Source organism: Myxine glutinosa, unplaced genomic scaffold (assembly GCF_964187855.1).
Source record: "Myxine glutinosa unplaced genomic scaffold, kmMyxGlut1.1 SCAFFOLD_541, whole genome shotgun sequence".
Classification (NCBI taxonomy): Eukaryota; Metazoa; Chordata; class Myxini; order Myxiniformes; family Myxinidae; genus Myxine; species Myxine glutinosa.
In genome coordinates this window covers 58,097-76,143 of record NW_027616638.1, presented here as the reverse complement: position 1 = coordinate 76,143, position 18,047 = coordinate 58,097, and the positions used below count along the sequence as shown (strand labels likewise).

The window sequence follows — 18,047 nt, the reverse complement described above, 5'->3', positions numbered from 1 at the left end:
ACCCATTCCCATATCATCCTTTGTGCAGCGCCCACCCCTGCTTTCTTTCACGCCGATTGACTTCCCCTCTTTCCTTTCACTCACCCACTGATGTTCATGATGTCCCGAGTCTCCCTGCCGCCCTTTCATCCTACGTCGGTCTGTGAATCTGCCATCACTTAACTCAACAACAACCTCTGGCATCATGAGTTATATTGAAGATAGAGGTGCAGGTGCAATTTTGTGAAATTGGGCGCCATATTGGATTCTATCTTCTTGGATTAAAGTTCAGATGATGTATTTCATACTTTAAGAGAGTTGTAAAGTCTTAAACATCTCAAAACGCAATGCTATTTGTTACAAATTTCTACAAGAATATGAAACATGGTGTTTTTAATAGAAAAACATGCATTTTGGCGGCCATTTTGAAAATGAGGTGATAACACCCATTTAGCTACATGGTTGAATTTGCTATCACATATTTTCATATTCTAGGGGTAAAGACCTATCCAAAAATCAATATTAGGCTTACTCCCTCATTTTGGTACCAATGGACCCTATTTTGGGGGTCTGGTTGATGGCCTACTTGTCTATCTGTCTGTCTCTGTCTTGTTTGTTTGTCTGTGAGCAGGATATCTCAAAAAGTTGTGAATGAGTTATGACAAAACTTGGTGAATGAGTTGGTTGGGTGACAATAACAAGCTGATTCGACTTTGATCCAGGTCTGGATCCATTTCGGTCTTTCAGTGGATACAAAACATAAACTGTTCAGCCTGGTGGAGGTATGTGCTCTACCAGGTGCCGTTCTAGTTAATTTTGTTATGATAAAGAAACATTATGGACCCGAAATGCAAGACAAAGTATTTAAATCATTTTTCATAAATTGTAAAATTCATAACATGAAATCCACAAAGGTGTAATCCGGGATTGTCGGCGAATCGGCCCGTGAGGGAGAGAAATCTTATTTTGTGGCGAAAACAAACATTTTACAGGTGAATGAGGTCATTAGTTGAGATTGTGAAGAGCCAGGACATGAACTTGGTGTTTGTGCAAAACTTAACATCCAAATCGATGTTACTGATCATTCATTCATTGTTTTATTCTTCTCATGAACTGTAATTGTAAAAGTTTGTAAAAGTGGAGAATCTTTGTGTAAAAGTTGTTAAAATGAATTCTGTGCAGTGAAGTGCAGCAGAAACTTTTGGTTAATATTTCCAAGTGTTGTACATGAAACACACACACTGATTACACGGTGATGCGTCACGTGGAAACATGTCAGGTGAATGAGTTGTTCTCACTTCCATCTTCAAATAATTTATTCATTGTTATGATAAAAACAACTGATCAATGAACATTATGAAAGGCTGGACAAAATAATTCAGTCATTTCCATTTTGGATCGATCAACCATTGGGTCAATGTACGGAAACCTAAAAAAATTAATAGGATCGCGGGTCCTGAAGCTCACCTGGATCAGGAGCAACAGTCTCTCAACCCCCACAGACCCTTTCAGACCCTGATATTTTTAATGCTGTGAACAAACTTTGGTACATCATTGGTGATGAAGGTTGTGATCAAGTTTTTCTAAATTGTGTGTGTAGTTTCGGAGAAGAGATCAAATACCTATTTTTGGGGGTCAAAACCCCCGTTGTTCTCTTTATTGAGCGCAGATTTTGATGTGATTAATTCACCTTCATGAAGCATCAGATATGAAGCTAATGTCCAAATTGAATCAAAATCATGTGTTTGGTTCAAGCGATAATGACTGAAGTGTTTACAGACCCAATCCCTTCCTCCCTCCCTCACTCCCTCCCTCACTCACTTATGGACAATCCTCGATCGCATAAGCTCTCCGTACTAAAGTCCAGGTGAGCTAAAAATTCTAAGTTGGTAAAGGGAATTTTAAATCTATAATTTTATCACCGAGCGATCAACAGATTAATTTTACCAAGAACGATCTCACATCCACATAAATCATTCACATGTACCTTGAATCATTCACATGTACCTTGAATCAATTACATGCACATTGAATCATTCACATGTACCTTGAATCATTCACATGTACCTTGAATCATTCACATGTACCTTGAATCAATTACATGCACATTGAATCATTCACATGCACATTGAATAATTCACATGTACCTTGAATCATTCACATGTTCCTGGAATCATGTGATGTTTAATTCCAGTGAAGCACGAAAGATTCATTCTATCTTGTGGAGAAAACGAATTAGCGATCACTCAATTTTACTACATCAGAGGGAAGCGAAAGAACAATGTTGTGAAATTTCCTTCATGAATCGATGAAAATTATATTTTATTTAATACAAAATGGAGGTTCCATGTCTCTTCCCCCATGTTTGTTATATTTCGATTTTTGGTTAAAAGTTTTTAAAATGTTCATAAACATAAAAACAATAGAATTTCACATCTTGTAATTTTTGTTAATCTTTCATCATTTCCACAGAAGGACCGGTGGAGCATCCGGAGAGGTTGAGCTGGATCAGAACAACTTGAGAAGACTTTGTAAGTGAAGGGAAATGGGGAGGGGGTTCTTCTTCTTCCTTCCATTTACAGATAATTTAAAATTCCATATTTTCTTCTTTTCATTCTTTCCTTTTTCTTCTGTTTTATTTCCCTATTTATATTTTCCTTCACTCTATTCCACTTAGTTATTTTCCAGCTCGATTTTCCCTCTTGTCAAGTGTCACAAGACCCAAAGTTTGTTTAATTGAACGATGTCCAACCAGGAGAGGATAGTCCAAACTTGTTTTTGCTGATTAAAGGCCTTTCTTAATCCCCATCCTGTCCTCCCTCCTCTCTCATTCCCCTCCCTCTCTTTCTCCCACTCCTCTCTCATTTCTCTCTCTTTCTCCCACTCCTCTCTCATTTCTCTCTCTTTCTCACACTCCTCTCTCATTTCTCTCTCTTTCTCCCACTCCTCTCTCATTTCTCTCTCTTTCTCCCACTCCTCTCTCATTTCTCTCTCTTTCTCCCACTCCTCTCTCATTTCTCTCTCTTTCTCCCACTCCTCTCTCATTTCTCTCTCTTTCTCCCACTCCTCTCTCATTTCTCTCTCTTTCTCCCACTCCTCTCTCATTTCTCTCTCTTTCTCCCACTCCTCTCTCATTTCTCTCTCTTTCTCCCACTCCTCTCTCATTTCTCTCTCTTTCTCCCACTCCTCTCTCATTTCTCTCTCTTTCTCCCACTCCTCTCTCATTTCTCTCTCTTTCTCCCACTCCTCTCTCATTTCTCTCTCTTTCTCCCACTCCTCTCTCATTTCTCTCTCTTTCTCCCACTCCTCTCTCATTTCTCTCTCTTTCTCACACTCCTCTCTCATTTCTCTCTCTTTCTCCCACTCCTCTCTCATTTCTCTCTCTTTCTCCCACTCCTCTCTCATTTCTCTCTCTTTCTCCCACTCCTCTCTCATTTCTCTCTCTTTCTCCCACTTCTCTCTCATTTCTCTCTCTTTCTCCCACTCCTCTCTCATTTCTCTCTCTTTCTCCCACTCCTCTCTCATTTCTCTCTCTTTCTCCCACTCCTCTCTCATTTCTCTCTCTTTCTCCCACTCCTCTCTCATTTCTCTCTCTTTCTCCCACTCCTCTCTCATTTATCTCTCTCTCTCCCACTCCTCTCTCATTTCTCTCTCTCTCTCTCTCTCTCTCGTGCGCTCCTGCTGGTCGTTGGTGAGTCATGCGTGGGTGTGGCAGCATGGTGGCTGTGCATGTTGAGCTGTGAGTTCCATGTCGTGTTGGTTGGTTTTCCAATCCCCCATTTCGCTCCCTTGTGTCCTTGTTTATACTTGTAAAGTTTCCCCTGTGTGTCCTTTCATTGTTGAGACAAGAGAGAGGGAGAGAGCGCACACTCTCATTTGCGACGCACTAAAGCGGTGGTGTTCTGTTGCCTTTTTTCGAACCTCCGTGTTTGAGGCCTGGCCTCCATTTTGCCGTGTTTTTCCTAGTCCAGGCAGCGGTGTTTCGCTGCTCTAAACGGTTCTTGGACCTAGTCCATTAGTTTTTGGTTTTACCTCCACTTGCCGGTGTTGCTTGTGGTTGGTATCTTTTTTTTTGATTTCTCACCCTTTATTTATTTAATTTACGTTCGCTATGGCAAACGATTGTTTGAGGAATCGCATGTACGAGTCGCTCACTCGCAAGCATGGGCTGGTGTGCGACCCTCCGAGTGAGGTAAAGATGGAGCAAGTGCTTCTAGCAATTGGAAAATGCGTCGGCTCACATAATATCCGTGCAGCCTCTCGAATGAACAAGAAAGTTGTTGTGTTTGTATCGGAGGTGCACATGGTGAACTCCGTTGTGGAGCAAGGCCTTCTCATAGAACCCGACATGTTTCTAGTGGTTTCCCCATTAGATACACCTGCGGTGAGGGTCAATGTGTCTAATGCCCCTCCCTTTGTTAAAGGTGAGGACTTGTGTGCTCAATTGAGCAAGTTCGGTACGATCGTATCAAAAGTGACAATGGTGCCGATACACTCGGCAAGGGGTGAATTTCGACACGTGATGACTTTTAAAAGGGTCGTTTACATGATATTGCCCGAAAATGTGCAAAAGCTCAATGTAGTTTTGCATGCAAAGATTAATGGCCATACTTATAGAATGTATGCCTCCACGGACGTCATGACGTGCTATGGGTGTGGAGCTTACGGACACGTAAAGAGTTCCTGTCCCGGTTTGGTGAGACCATTAGAAAATCGAGACCAGGTGATTGCAGATTCTCCTCCCTCCCCACCTAATGGGGCGGATGATATGGTAGACTCCTCCCCACGACCTAATGGTGATAGGGAAACAGTTGACTCCTGCCCCTCACCTACTGAGATACGTGGAATGATAGACCCCTCCCCACAACCAATGGGTGAACAGGAAACAGTAGACCACTCCTCCCTACCTGCTGGTGTGACAAACGTGGTTGATCCCTCTCCTACTGTACAGGACTGTACGGATGACAATATGGAAGGGTTCGTAACAGTGGTTCGTAAAAAAGGACATAAACGTTCATGTCCCGTCGTGAAGGATGCAAGCACAGTGCAAAGTAAGGTACTTGTTGTGTCAAACGTGTCGCCGAGCTTGCAAGATGGAGCTTGTGTAGAGAATACCTGTGTGGGATTGCAAACTGAACCGGCACCGGGTTTAAATCTAAGCAATTCGTTTGCACCACTTGCCGAACTGTTTGAGGGTTCTGAGTGTGATATAGACATCGAGAATCCTCGCGCATCTCAGGAAGACACAAGTGGGGATATTGATAACCCTGATGTCTTACATGACATTAATGTAATGGTCACAGAGGTGGGCGCAGGGATGGCCAGGTGTAATGATAAAACAGATAAGTCAGACAGCCCCTCAGAGGAAACCTGTAAGCCTACACGTTTCGAACAAAATAAAAGGGATGATAAGAAGGAACCTGCATATGACGATGAGCAGCTAAACATGAATGAAAACGATATCCATGTTTCTGATCCTGGGGAGATTTGTGCCTCAGAAATAAGTTTGCATCAGGAAGAGAATGACAAAGATGATGCGTTTGATTTTGATGAACCCTACTCTACCTCGTCAGGTAGTGGGTTTTGTGCCCAAGAGGATGGGGATGGGGACACTGTAGTTACAGAAGATGAAGTTAAAAAAATCCTCGATGAATCCTTCAGGAAAAGGAATGTCAGAATTCAGGATTATTTCCCAAACCTACATGCTTTTCTAAAAACTACTGGAAACATGATTCGTGAACCCCAGCAAGTTGGGATATCAGAACCTCAATTTCAGCGGTTGAGAAAGTGTGCCACTAAGGCAGGAAAAGAACTCCAAGAGGAGGAAAATTAATAAAGAATAAATGAAGGTAACGTCTCTCAACATAAACGGAGGCCGCAGCTGTATGCGGCGTCTGGAGGTGTTACAACTATTTGAGAAAGAAAAGATTGATATTTTCATGTTACAAGAGACACACATGAACGAATCTTGTGAAGACGAGTGGCACAGAATGTTTAAAGGGTGCCATGTTTTCTCCAGTGCGGTTGAAGAAGCTAAAGCGGGGGTGGCAATAATCTTGCATCCTCGCCTTCAACCATCCGAGATTCACTATAGAGAGATTTGTAAGGGTTTCTTGATGGTGGTGGATTTTATTAGCAGCAATCAAAAGGTTAGCATTATTAATGTGTATTGCCCCAGTGACAGCGCTGAAAGGGCTCTATTTCTTCCAAAATTAGCGGATTGTTTAAGCACTGTTGATTTGACTTGTTTAATTTGTATGGGGGGAGACTATAACTGCACTCTCAACCCTCGACTGGACAGGAACACTCCTGAGCCACATCCACCCAGTGCAAAGTCCTTGGCACAACTTGTGAAAAAATACAAACTTAGAGATGTATGGCGATTACAAAATCCAAACACCCGTCAATATACATGGGTGTGCTGTGCAAAAAAACAGTTAACCATGGGTCGACTGCACAGATTGTACGTGAACCAAGGAATGGTGAATCTGGTTAAGAGAACATGTATAACTCCATCTGGCTTTTCTGATCACCATATGATTGCAATGGATTGTATGTTACCTGGTCATTGCTGTAAGAGTGCACACTGGAATTTCAATGTGAAATTGTTACAAGATGAACATTTTAAAAATGGCTTCAGACTGGTATGGGAAGGATTAGAAAAGAAAAAGTGTTCCTATGTCAATATGCGACAGTGGTGGGACTGTACCAAGTCACAAATTCGGATTTTCTGCCAACAATATTGCTCGTATGCCACTAGTAATACGTCTGGGTTGATAAGTGCTCTAAAAGCAGATGTACTTAAATATGAACAAGAAGCTGGAACATCTTGGGGAAGTGACCAATATCAGCAGCTGATAGAAAAAAAGACCCTGCTGGCCGAACTGGTCAAAGAGCGTGCGGCGGGAGCAATGATTCACCTGCGGATGAGCATAATACACCTCGAGACTCCAAACAAAGATTTCTTCAAAATGCAGAAGGCTGCCAACACTTCTCGGCAGATTCAGAGTCTACGCTCTCCCGACGGTGTTCTGACTCGCCAAAGTGACATTAAACATTCACTGCAAGAGTTTTACTCAAACTTGTTTACTCCAAGAACGGTGGATAAAACGATGGCAAATGAGATAATTGAACTTCTCCCATCTCTTTCTGAAGAGCAGCAACTCCAACTGGAATGTGAAATTTCTCTGGAGGAGCTCACAACAGCAGTGAAACAACTCGAAGACGGCAAGGCCCCCGGAATTGACGGACTTCCTGCTGAATTTTACAAAGTTTTTTGGAATGTTCTGGGTCCTGCTTTAATTGAGATTTTTCACGAGAGCCTAAATCAGGGGGAATTGCCCTTGAGTTGTGTTACGTGGTCCCCTCGGTGAATACCTGGTCTCGGTGACCCCCGGACCGTGAGAGGAACTTCTCCAGAAAGCTGTATTATATATGCGCTTTCGCCACGCAATCCATATGAATTTCACCCAAGAGACAACTGATGTTCAAGGATATATTTCAATGGTAATGATACCATACAATTTCAATGATGCAACCACGGAGATTTTCCCCGAGCAATCAACAATACACAACCATCAACAATTCCCAACCCACAATCAATTCCCTATGATTAAGATGGCCATCTTATATACGTGTGTCCCGGTGAGTACTCACGACCCCCTTTTGGTCTCGGTCCCGCACAATGTCTCTGGGCCCCTCCTGACCAAGATGATGGTCGGCGTCGCCGCACTCGGGCGGTTGAACGAACCCCGGGTGGACGTGTTTCCACCGGGCAGGTATCGTACCCGGCACCCCGGCTACAGCCCCTCGCGGCCACGCGAAGCGGGGACGGGAAAGCAAGCCAAAAGCCCCACGCCGCTTGCCAGGCATGTTAGGCCCCAACGGGCGACCCGTACGCGTCTTTTTAGACGGGGTCGCGAACGGCGCCCAACGCTGGGTCGGTGCACGGCCACACGACAGTTTGACGTCCACCGGGCAGGTATCCGTCCCGGTAACTCCTCTCGCCAGACAGGCTCGGGAACGCCGCTTTTCCACACGGCTCAATCAATCCCACCTTTCGTCGGTGCGGGGCGAGGAAGAAGAATACTCGTCCTTTTTTCCTCGTGTCTTTTCCCTTCCGTTTTCGGTCACTTCCATTTCCGGCCACTTTTTCAGAAGGGCTCCTGACCCTCCAACCACAACAACTACACAACCACTTAATATACTACACACGGATAAGCAAAGACCTGAATGGTAATTCACATACATTCACATAAATATGTAACACTCCCCCCCTTCAAGAAAGAAAGTTCGAACCCAGCGAAAACTTTCTTTGCCGGCCAATTTGGAGAAACAAACCAGATGACTCAACCCCCCCACATTATCAGTTCCCCCCGGGCACAGTTATCACTTAAAAATAAAGCAACCAAAATTTCACCACAACCCCTCCAGATTACTCACTCTGGACTAAGCACCAGCAACGACATTGTCCCTGCCAAATCAAACTCCATCTCATGACCCTCTGACTTTGACCGTCAGTTTCTTGTGAATGAAGGTTAAGGGGTTGATCAAAGATCCAAAGTTAAGCCACTCGATAGCACTTTTTCCGGGAGGCCAAGCCGAGTATTCACTACATGGATGCCTTTAGGAACGTGGAGTTCACGGTTAGTCCGTGCAGGAAAGTTCTCTACATGGGCGCCTTGAGGAACGTGGAGTTCACGGTTAGTCCGTGCATGAAAGTTCACTACATGGACGCCTTTAGGAACGGCGTTCACGGTTAATCCGTGTAGGAATCTTGGCTCGGCGGCTCCGCCGCATTCAGTGCTTCAACTTCTCAGAACTTCCCTAATACTTAGGGTGGGACCACTTGTCCCTGTAGTCCCATGAATAGCGGTCTCCTTCTCGGCCACTACTTTGCCAATCCTTCCTTCGGGAGCGGCCGTAACTCAGGGAGCCTCCATAATAATATTGATTGCGGCCACCACCAAAACTACCGCCCAGTTGTCCTCTCCTGTAGACCTCTCGACGTCTACGAAATGCCTTCCCTACTGTTATGGTCCGACCCTCCAAATCCTTGCCATTCCAATTCTTCTCTGCCTCTCTGGCGTCTTTTGTGCAGGCAAACGTGACAAAGCCGAACCCTCTTGACTGTTGCGTTTCCCAGTCTCTTACCAACCGCACTTCCACCAGCGGCCCATATCTGTTGAAGACAGAGGTCAGAACTTCTTCCTCTGTTTTGAAGTTCAGTCCCCCTACAAATAACTTGGCACTTTTGTCGCCATCCCGAGCTGGTGTGGCGTTATTTTCCCTGCTGGGCTCTTTACCAACCCTCAGGTTACCATAAACTTGACCCCCGGCCAAATCATTTCCGATAACCACAGATACACCCTCTACAGGAAGCGTGGCTTGTAACCCGACGGTGACCGGTCCTGACACCAAATCGGACTCCAAATGGATGACATGAAGGGGAGCACTAACACCGCCCCCGATCCCCTGTAAACGAACACTATCCCCCGTTGCCGTCTCCTCGGACCATGGCAAAATGCCTTCAAGCATTAAAGATTGATGTGCCCCTGTGTCCCTCAATATCCTAACCGGTTTCCGGTTAGTCGAGGCTCCATCCCGTGACACAAACCCCTCTGAAATAAATGGTTGGTAACCCTTTTGATGGCGATTTCTCACAATGGCCATTGCGTTTGGAGTCGTAGTAGTCGGACTCCGCTCTGGGTCTTCGCTTTTCATGCGGTAACAACTGGACATCAAGTGTCCAGGTTTCTTGCAAAAAGCGCAAGTAGGCCCGGAGGAAAAACTCGTGGTCTGCCTCGGGCCCCCCGAACTATAAGTTTGTCTTGGGCCCGCATCCTTCTGATTTCGAACAGGTGGGGTATCATAGTTGTCCCCATAATCATCTTGAGGCCACCGCCATGTATGGTCGTTCTCCGCACCTGCTGTTCCCCACCTCCCCTGCGGAGATCTAGGCGAGGAGTTAGGTTCGTGGACCCCTATTCGGTGGGTTAAGGCATAATCATCTGCCATGGTGGCTGCGTCCCACAACTTTGGTACTTTCTTTTCCTGCAGGTACACTTTGATGTCCTCGTGGACACACTGCTGGAATTCCTCCACCAGGATCAAGTCCCGCAATGTTTCGAAGTCTTTCCCGGCTCCTTTTGACTCACACCACCGATCAAACATGTTTTCTTTCACTCTGGCAAACTCCACATGGGTCTCACTCTCCCTCTTCCTGGCATTCCTGAATTTTTGCCTGTAAGCTTCCGGAACCAACTCATACGCTTTGAGGATGTGCGTCTTCAGTACCTCATAATCTGCACATTGGTCCATTGGTAGCGCCGAATAAATTTCCTGAGCTTTCCCCACCAGCACACTTTGCACGAGTATGGTCCAGGCCTCCTCCGGCCAGTTTAATTGTCGAGCCACTTTCTCAAAGTGTGGAAAAAATTTCGCGACTTCTTTTTCACTGAACGGTGGAACCAGCCTCACATGTCTGCCCACATCCCAGGTTTTCTGGTTAGGTGTCGACCCCGTCAGCAAGGGTGGTGCCTCTCCCCGTTCTCTCATTAACTCCAGCTCCTTGAATTTGATATCTTGCTGAAGCTCCATGTCACGTTCCTTTAATTCCCTTTCCGCTTTTCTCTCCTCTGCTTCGAGGTCCCTTGCAGCTCTCCTCTCCTCCGCTTTTCTCCCTTCTAACCTTTCCTGGAGTTCTCTTTCCACTCTCCTTTCCTCTGCTTGTTTCTCTTCTCTCCTCGCTTCTGCTTTCCTTTCCTCTTCTTTTAACCTTTCCTGGAGTTCTCGTTCCACTCTCCTTTCCTCTGCTTGTTTCTCTTCTCTCCTCTCTTCTGCTTTCCTTTCTTCTTCTGCTCTTTCCTTTTCTGCTTTCCTTTCTTCTTCTTTAATCCGTTCCTGGCTCCGTAATTGCAACTCCAGTTTCCGGAGCTCAACGTCTTCTGGTTCTTCGGGTAGCCACTCCCAGGCTAACTCGTCCCATGTTCCTAATCCCACCATAGATTGTATCACCGTGGCCTGCAACTCTGCCTTCCTCAAATTAGTTCGGACCTCCAAGTTAAAATGTTTGGCCAATTTCAAGAGGTCCGACTTTAGCAACGCTCGGAACTTTGCCTCACTCGGGGTTACCACAAAGTTCTGTGCCACAAACGCCATGGTGCCTATCGTTAACACCTGTTAACCTTCACCCAAGACTTTACCCCAATTTCTCAATTTTTTTTTTTACCAATTAATAATTAATTAATAAATTTTAATTAATAAAAAATTATTATTTTATTATGTTATACAATTTTAAATCCCGGACGTAGACCCAATTGCGAAACCGCAAATCGTAATTTGGACGAGCCCCCAATTCTGTTACGTGGTCCCCTCGGTGAATACCTGGTCTCGGTGACCCCCGGACCGTGAGAGGAACTTCGCCAGAAAGCTGTATTATATATGCGCTTTCGCCACGCAATCCATATGAATTTCACCCAAGAGACAACTGATGTTCAAGGATATATTTCAATGGTAATGATACCATACAATTTCAATGATACAACCACGGAGATTTTCCCCGAGCAATCAACAATACACAACCATCAACAATTCCCAACCCACAATCAATTCCCTATGATTAAGATGGCCATCTTATATACGTGTGTCCCGGTGAGTACTCACGACCCCCTTTTGGTCTCGGTCCCGCACAATGTCTCTGGGCCCCTCCTGACCAAGATGATGGTCGGCGTCGCCGCACTCGGGCGGTTGAACGAACCCCGGGTGGACGTGTTTCCACCGGGCAGGTATCGTACCCGGCACCCCGGCTACAGCCCCTCGCGGCCACGCGAAGCGGGGACGGGAAAGCAAGCCAAAAGCCCCACGCCGCTTGCCAGGCGTGTTAGGCCCCAATGGGCGACCCGTACGCGTCTTTTTAGACGGGGTCGCGAACGGCGCCCAACGCTGGGTCGGTGCACGGCCACACGACAGTTTGACGTCCACCGGGCAGGTATCCGTCCCGGTAACTCCTCTCGCCAGACAGGCTTGGGAACGCCGCTTTTCCACATGGCTCAATCAATCCCACCTTTCGTCGGTGCGGGGCGAGGAAGAAGAACACTCGTCCTTTTTTCCTCGTGTCTTTTCCCTTCCGTTTTCGGTCACTTCCGTTTCCGGCCACTTTTTCAGAAGGGCTCCTGACCCTCCAACCACAACAACTACACAACCACTTAATATACTACACCCGGATAAGCAAAGACCTGAATGGTAATTCACATACATTCACATAAATATGTAACAGTTGCATAAGAGCTGTCTTATGTCTTCTTCCCAAGAAAGGGGATTTGCAGCAGATTACAAACTGGCGGCCTGTGTCATTGTTAAATACTGATTACAAGATTGTGTCAAAAATGCTTGCAATGCATCTTAAAAAGGTCATCTCGTTCTTAGTTGGGAATGACCAAACGTATTGCATACCTGAACGATCCATGTATGACAGTATTTTCTTGGTTCGAGACTTGATTACTATCGGTCAAACTGCGTCGCATGCTTTTGGGTTATTACTCCTTGACCAGGAGAAAGCTTTTGACAGTGTGGATCACTGTTTTCTGTTTGCAGTTCTTACGAAAGCAGGATTTGGAGAAAAATTCATTTCTTGCATAAAACTTTTATACAACAATGTATCATGCCTGCTAAAAGTAAATAACAGTCTGTGTCATCCTTTCCCCTTTCAGCGTGGCATCCGTCAGGGCTGTCCACTGTCAGGCATGTTGTACACACTGTCCATCGAACCCTTACTGGCTCTCCTTCGTACCACTTTATCTGGTTTGTCCTTGTCAAACAATTCCAAAATTGTTACATCAGCATATGCAGACGACCTGTGTGTTGTGGTTAAAAACCAGGAAGATGTTTTTGAGCTATCCCGGTGTTTTGCCAAATTTGAACTTGCTTCATCAGCAAGAGTAAATTGGAACAAAAGTGTAGCTCTTTCTCTGTACCCAGATACCCTATCGGGGTCACAGGCTTCACATATGGTTCCCACAACTCTTCCAGGAGGAATGTTATGGGAAACGGATGGGTTTAAATACTTAGGCATCCATTTGGGAACTGCAAGCTATATGAAGAAAAACTGGGATGGTTTCTTAGATAACACTAAGCAGAAACTATCAAAGTGGAAAGGGATGCTCCACATCTTGTCACTTAAGGCACGGGTATCGATAATAAACAACCTGGTGCTTCCAATCGTATGTCATAAGATCATAGCACTCCAGCCTCCTCAAGCTCTGATCACCAACATTCAGAGGGGTCTAGTTGACTTCTTCTGGGGAGGCCACCACTGGCTTAAGCCAGATGTGTTGTGTAGACCACGTAATTCAGGTGGTCAAAACCTGGTGCACATCCCTAGTCGAATAATGGCTTTTCGGCTAATGACAATAAAACGTCTGCTGTACAGCGAGGTTGTGCCCTGGCGTCCTCTCACGAATTCGTTGCTCAGGCAAGTAGGTGGAATGGACTATGACCGGGAACTTTTCCTTATGGACTTGAAACAGGTCGACAGAGCTCGGCTCCCTGCATTTCATCGGTCTCTCCTGAATGCCTGGCAAGCTCTAGGAGTGCAGCGGTTGGAGATCGCTTATGATCCCAGGAGGTTTGTGCATGAGCCATTGTTCCAAAACTCACTATTCGCTGAAGTATCTACCAGCCGAGCTTTTATGGAACATTTTACGAACAATGGGATTAATAAAGTGCGAGACCTTATGGAGCTATCCTTAAAGCGATGGTTGTCTGCCAGCACTGTTTCTGGAAAAATTGGCTTGCATTCAATTAGAATAGTGAGCAGGGTCATAAAGATTGTATCCCAGACTTTTTTAGATTTAAACATTGGGTGGAATGGGGTAAATGAAGAAGGAGACTTTCGTTTAACCTTCCCTGAACTCTCAGTCACTGCCCAGGAACAACATGGTGTGTTTTCCTCTCACAGCGAAGAATCCAGTGTGTTCCACATCATGGGAAAAAGGGCAATGTATAGAATTTGTCTAGAGGTGTGCTTACCGGGCTGTGCAGCACCCTTAAGGAACAAGTGGAAAGAGTCTTTACCTGCAGGAGCATTTCTCACTCCAAATTGGGATGAAATGTACAGGAGTCCTACTGTTGGACGTACAGGAGACCTAAATTGGAGACTGGTCCATCACGCCCTGGCCACACAGGTGTTAGTTCAGAAGTTTAACCCTGCTTTGTCTAATTTATGTCCTTTTTGTGGTAATGTTGAACATTTGTATCATGCGTTTATTGAGTGCAAGAGATTGTCATCTCTGTTTCTGTATCTGAGCCGAATCTTTTGTAAATTCAAAATTGTTTTTTCTGTTACAATCTTTGTTTATGGACTTGCATGTAATACTAGGAAAAACTGTGATTTTTCTTTTGAATTTTTTGCTTGGAATTGCTAAGCTTGCAATTTATAAAACCAGAAAAGCCAGATTAGGTAGTGGAAAAAATGAAAATGCACTTTTTTGTTTCATCGGGATGGTGTCAGCACGTATAAAGCTCGAACATGCTTATCATGTAAACATGGGGAACCTTCTTGTGTTTGAAGAGTTATGGGGCATGGGGGGTGTTTTGTGCAAATGCATTGGAAATGAGGTTGTGATTTGTATGTGAAGTGGAGTTGGAATACTTTGGTTTTATACTTTTATAATAAAAGGACACAAAAAGTCAAAAGTCTCTCTCTCTCTCTCTCTCTCTCCCATCCCTCTCCCTGACTATCCCATCCCCTCCCTCTCTCTCCACCCCTCTTTCTACTGCACTACTCCATCCTCCACTCTCTCTTCCCCACTACCCCATCCCCCTTTCTCTCTCTCTGCCCATCTCTACACCTCTCTCTTCCCGACTAGCCCATCCTGCTCTCTCTCTTCCCCCTACCCCATCCCCCCTCTCTCTCTTCCCCACTAGCCCATCCTCCTCTCTCTCTTTCCCACTACCCCATTCCCCTCTTTCTCTCGTCCTCCCCCTCACCAACGATGTAATCAGAACAACATCTTTCTTGACAAATCCTGGTTGTTCGTTCGTCGTTGTTCGTTGTTTACAAAAATTGTTCGTTCGTCCCAGATAAAATTTACAAACCTAAAGGAATTTGTAAGATATTTCCCAATGTCTCACATAAACATCTTACATCAACAAACATTGTGGTATCATCTTTCTATAATAATAAAAAGGTGTGTGTGTGTGTGTGTGTGTGTGTGTGTGTGTGTGTGTGTGTCCATCCGTCTGTCCGTCCGTCTCCTCTACAACTCGAAAACCATGAAACGTAGCACCCCCAAACTTTGCATACATACTTCTCCACCTCCAAGGGATTACATGAATGAAAACGGTGTGTTTGTGTGTTTAAGATAATTTACACTGACAGGCTTATCTTTGGTCAGCCTGCGTTCAGGTCGCTCAGCTTGGGGTCTTAATTCCCCCATTTTGTCCACTCAACTCAAGTATTCCCTGCGTCAGAACAGGTCGGTTTCTGTGTAATAAAGCTTGCTGGAGTGCTTGAACTGCTTGGCGAGCGCTCTCCAAGCAGCTTGGTAATGGATGGAACACCCCTGCTCCCTCCCCAGATTGAGTCTATTTTATTTAGTTCCTTCATTTAAAGATTTAAAATATGGGCAATACACCTTGCGCTCACCTGGTAGAATGAACAATATACTGCACTGACTAAAGGTATTTTAAACACATTTTAATGGTCGCTGGAAGACAGGGCAGCAGGTAGAATCATACTAACAGAATCATGACTTTAAACAAACAAAAACATACCTATGTTGGGGGTCCACCCCGCCCCCCTCCCCCACCCAGTATACCTTCTTTTGTGACGCCTTCAACAAACATTTGTACATCACGGGTGGTGAAGGTTGTGGGGAAGTTTCATCGAAATAGTGTGCGTAGTTACAAAGGAAAAAGCAAATTGCTATTTTGGGGTCAAACGTGGATCCACTTTGACCCCCGGAGGCCCCGACTTCTTTGTTGCCCTCAACAAACTTCAGACAGAACACAAGAAATATAATTTGTGCCAAATTTGGTCAAAATCTCATCAGCGGTTTAGCATAATAAGTTGCAAGTGTTTACGGACGGGTGACGCGCCATCGCAAAAGCTCACCTGAACTTTGTTCCAGGTGAGATAAGAAGTACGTTTATCAACGAACGAAGCAGCCTCCTCCTCCCCCCCCCCCCCCCCGCCCTTGTTGTGCTATTATATTTTCCCCCTTTTTGTGATCTGCTTTCATTATACGACGCGTCACTTCCACATAAGCAGATACATCGATATATATAAACACCGTTGTCTGTCCGCCATTGTTCCTTATCCATGGCGACATCTTATAAGTTACAAACTCCAGACTCAGGGTGCAAACACACATTTATGAAGGGGGAGAGGGTAACATCGGTAATGTATCCACAGCCTCACGTCGGGGCATGGGGGAGGAGGGGAGAGGAGGGGAGAGGGTAACATCGGCAATGTGCCCATAGCATCACGCGTGGGCATGGGGGATGGGGGAGAAGATGACATCGGCAATGTGCCCACAGCATCACGTGGGGGCATGGGGGGAGGGGGGAGAAGATGACATCGGCAATGTGCCCACAGCATCACGTGGGAGTATGGGGGGCGGCGGGTGGGGAGAGGGTAACATCGGCAATGTGCATAAATAAATAAAAACATTTGTTTTAATAAGTTTTTTTTGTGATAAAGAGATGAATGTGTTTGTTTTTGTCCGTTTGTCTAACAATGTCCACGACCCCTTGTCTTGTCCGCAGATGGACGGAGCCCGAGTCTGGACCCAAACTCTGCACATCAACGGATCAAGATCTCCGGGGATCTCAGGACGGCGACTCGAACCGGGACCGAGAATCAGTACCCGGAACATCCTGATCGGTTTGATGTTCGTGAACAAGTTGTTTCCCGTGATTGCTTCTCCTCGGGTCGTCATTACTGGGAGGTCGATGTGGGGTCGAGTAGTTGGTGGGGAATCGGAATCTGTTTAAACTCCATGGGGAGAAAAGGGGGAGAGAGCGGGTTGGGAGCGAATCCCGAGTCTTGGTGTTTACGGAAATTTAACAAATTCTCCGCATGTCACAACAAACAATGTACCTTCCTGTCCGACCCGGGGGATCATGAACGGTTTGGGTTCTTCTTGGATTGCGAGGCGGGAGAGTTGACGTGTTTCGGGGACTCGCGGGTCCTGCACATGTTCAGGGGGAACTTCATGGACCCCGTTAAACCCGCTATTCTGCTTTATTATGCTGATGGTTCCGTTCATTTTGTACATTTAGTGAAATAAACTTTCATCACGAACTGATCCCGTTATTTTGGGTTCAAATCAATCAAATCATTTACCTGTTCATGACGATGTGATTACTGATTAATGTTTATATTAAAATAAAGTTTATATAATTTAATAAGTTCATTGTTTATCTTATTTAATGTGAAATTGTAGCGGTTACCGCTGGCTATACACAATCGCCTTGCACCTACCGAGGACGCGGAGCAATCACCATGCCGGGCTCGCCCAGGCCGCCCCGACAGGCCCAGTCGCGCCTCTCCTGGACATGCCCGGACTCGCCTTTCCCGGGCTCGCCCGGGCACGCCCGGTCTCGTCTTTCCCGGGCATGCCCAGGACGCCCGGGCACGTCTGGACTCGCCTTTCCAGGGCTCGCCCAGGATGCCCGGGCATGCCCGCTCTCGCCTTTCCAGGGCTCGCCCAGGACACCCGGGCATGCCCGCTCTCGACTTGCCAGGCCTCGTCCAGGACGCCCGGGCACGTCCAAACTCGCCTTTCCAGGGTTCGCCCGGGCACGGCGGGCTCACCTTTCCCGGGCAAACGTTCCAGCATAATGTGTATATATATTGCTGCCCGATAAACGGGCTTTACGGAGTGTGCCGGGTTCTATACGAATAAACATGCATTGAAATCAACCAAATGGCCTCGTTCTCTCGCCGTTCACGACTCCTAAACTGGTGACCTCGACTACCCCCGAACGGATTCGGGGACTGCAGGACTCCTAAACTGGCGACCCCTAAACTGGTGACCTCGACTACCCCCGAACGGATTCGGGGG

At 46.0% G+C, this 18,047-nt stretch overlaps 1 protein-coding gene across 1 annotated transcript in view; it reads left to right on the top strand.

Annotated features, from left to right (window-relative positions):
- Positions 1–17,391, top strand: part of LOC137419056 (E3 ubiquitin-protein ligase Midline-1-like) — a 127,072-nt gene extending 109,681 nt beyond the window's left edge. The window contains exons 7-8 of the mRNA XM_078768817.1: positions 2,452–2,510; positions 16,747–17,391. Coding sequence (XP_078624943.1) covers positions 2,452–2,501 — 50 coding nt within the window. The 3' untranslated portion in view covers positions 2,502–2,510; positions 16,747–17,391. The remainder of the gene's footprint in view (positions 1–2,451; positions 2,511–16,746) is intronic.
- The last annotated feature ends 656 nt before the right edge of the window (positions 17,392–18,047 follow it).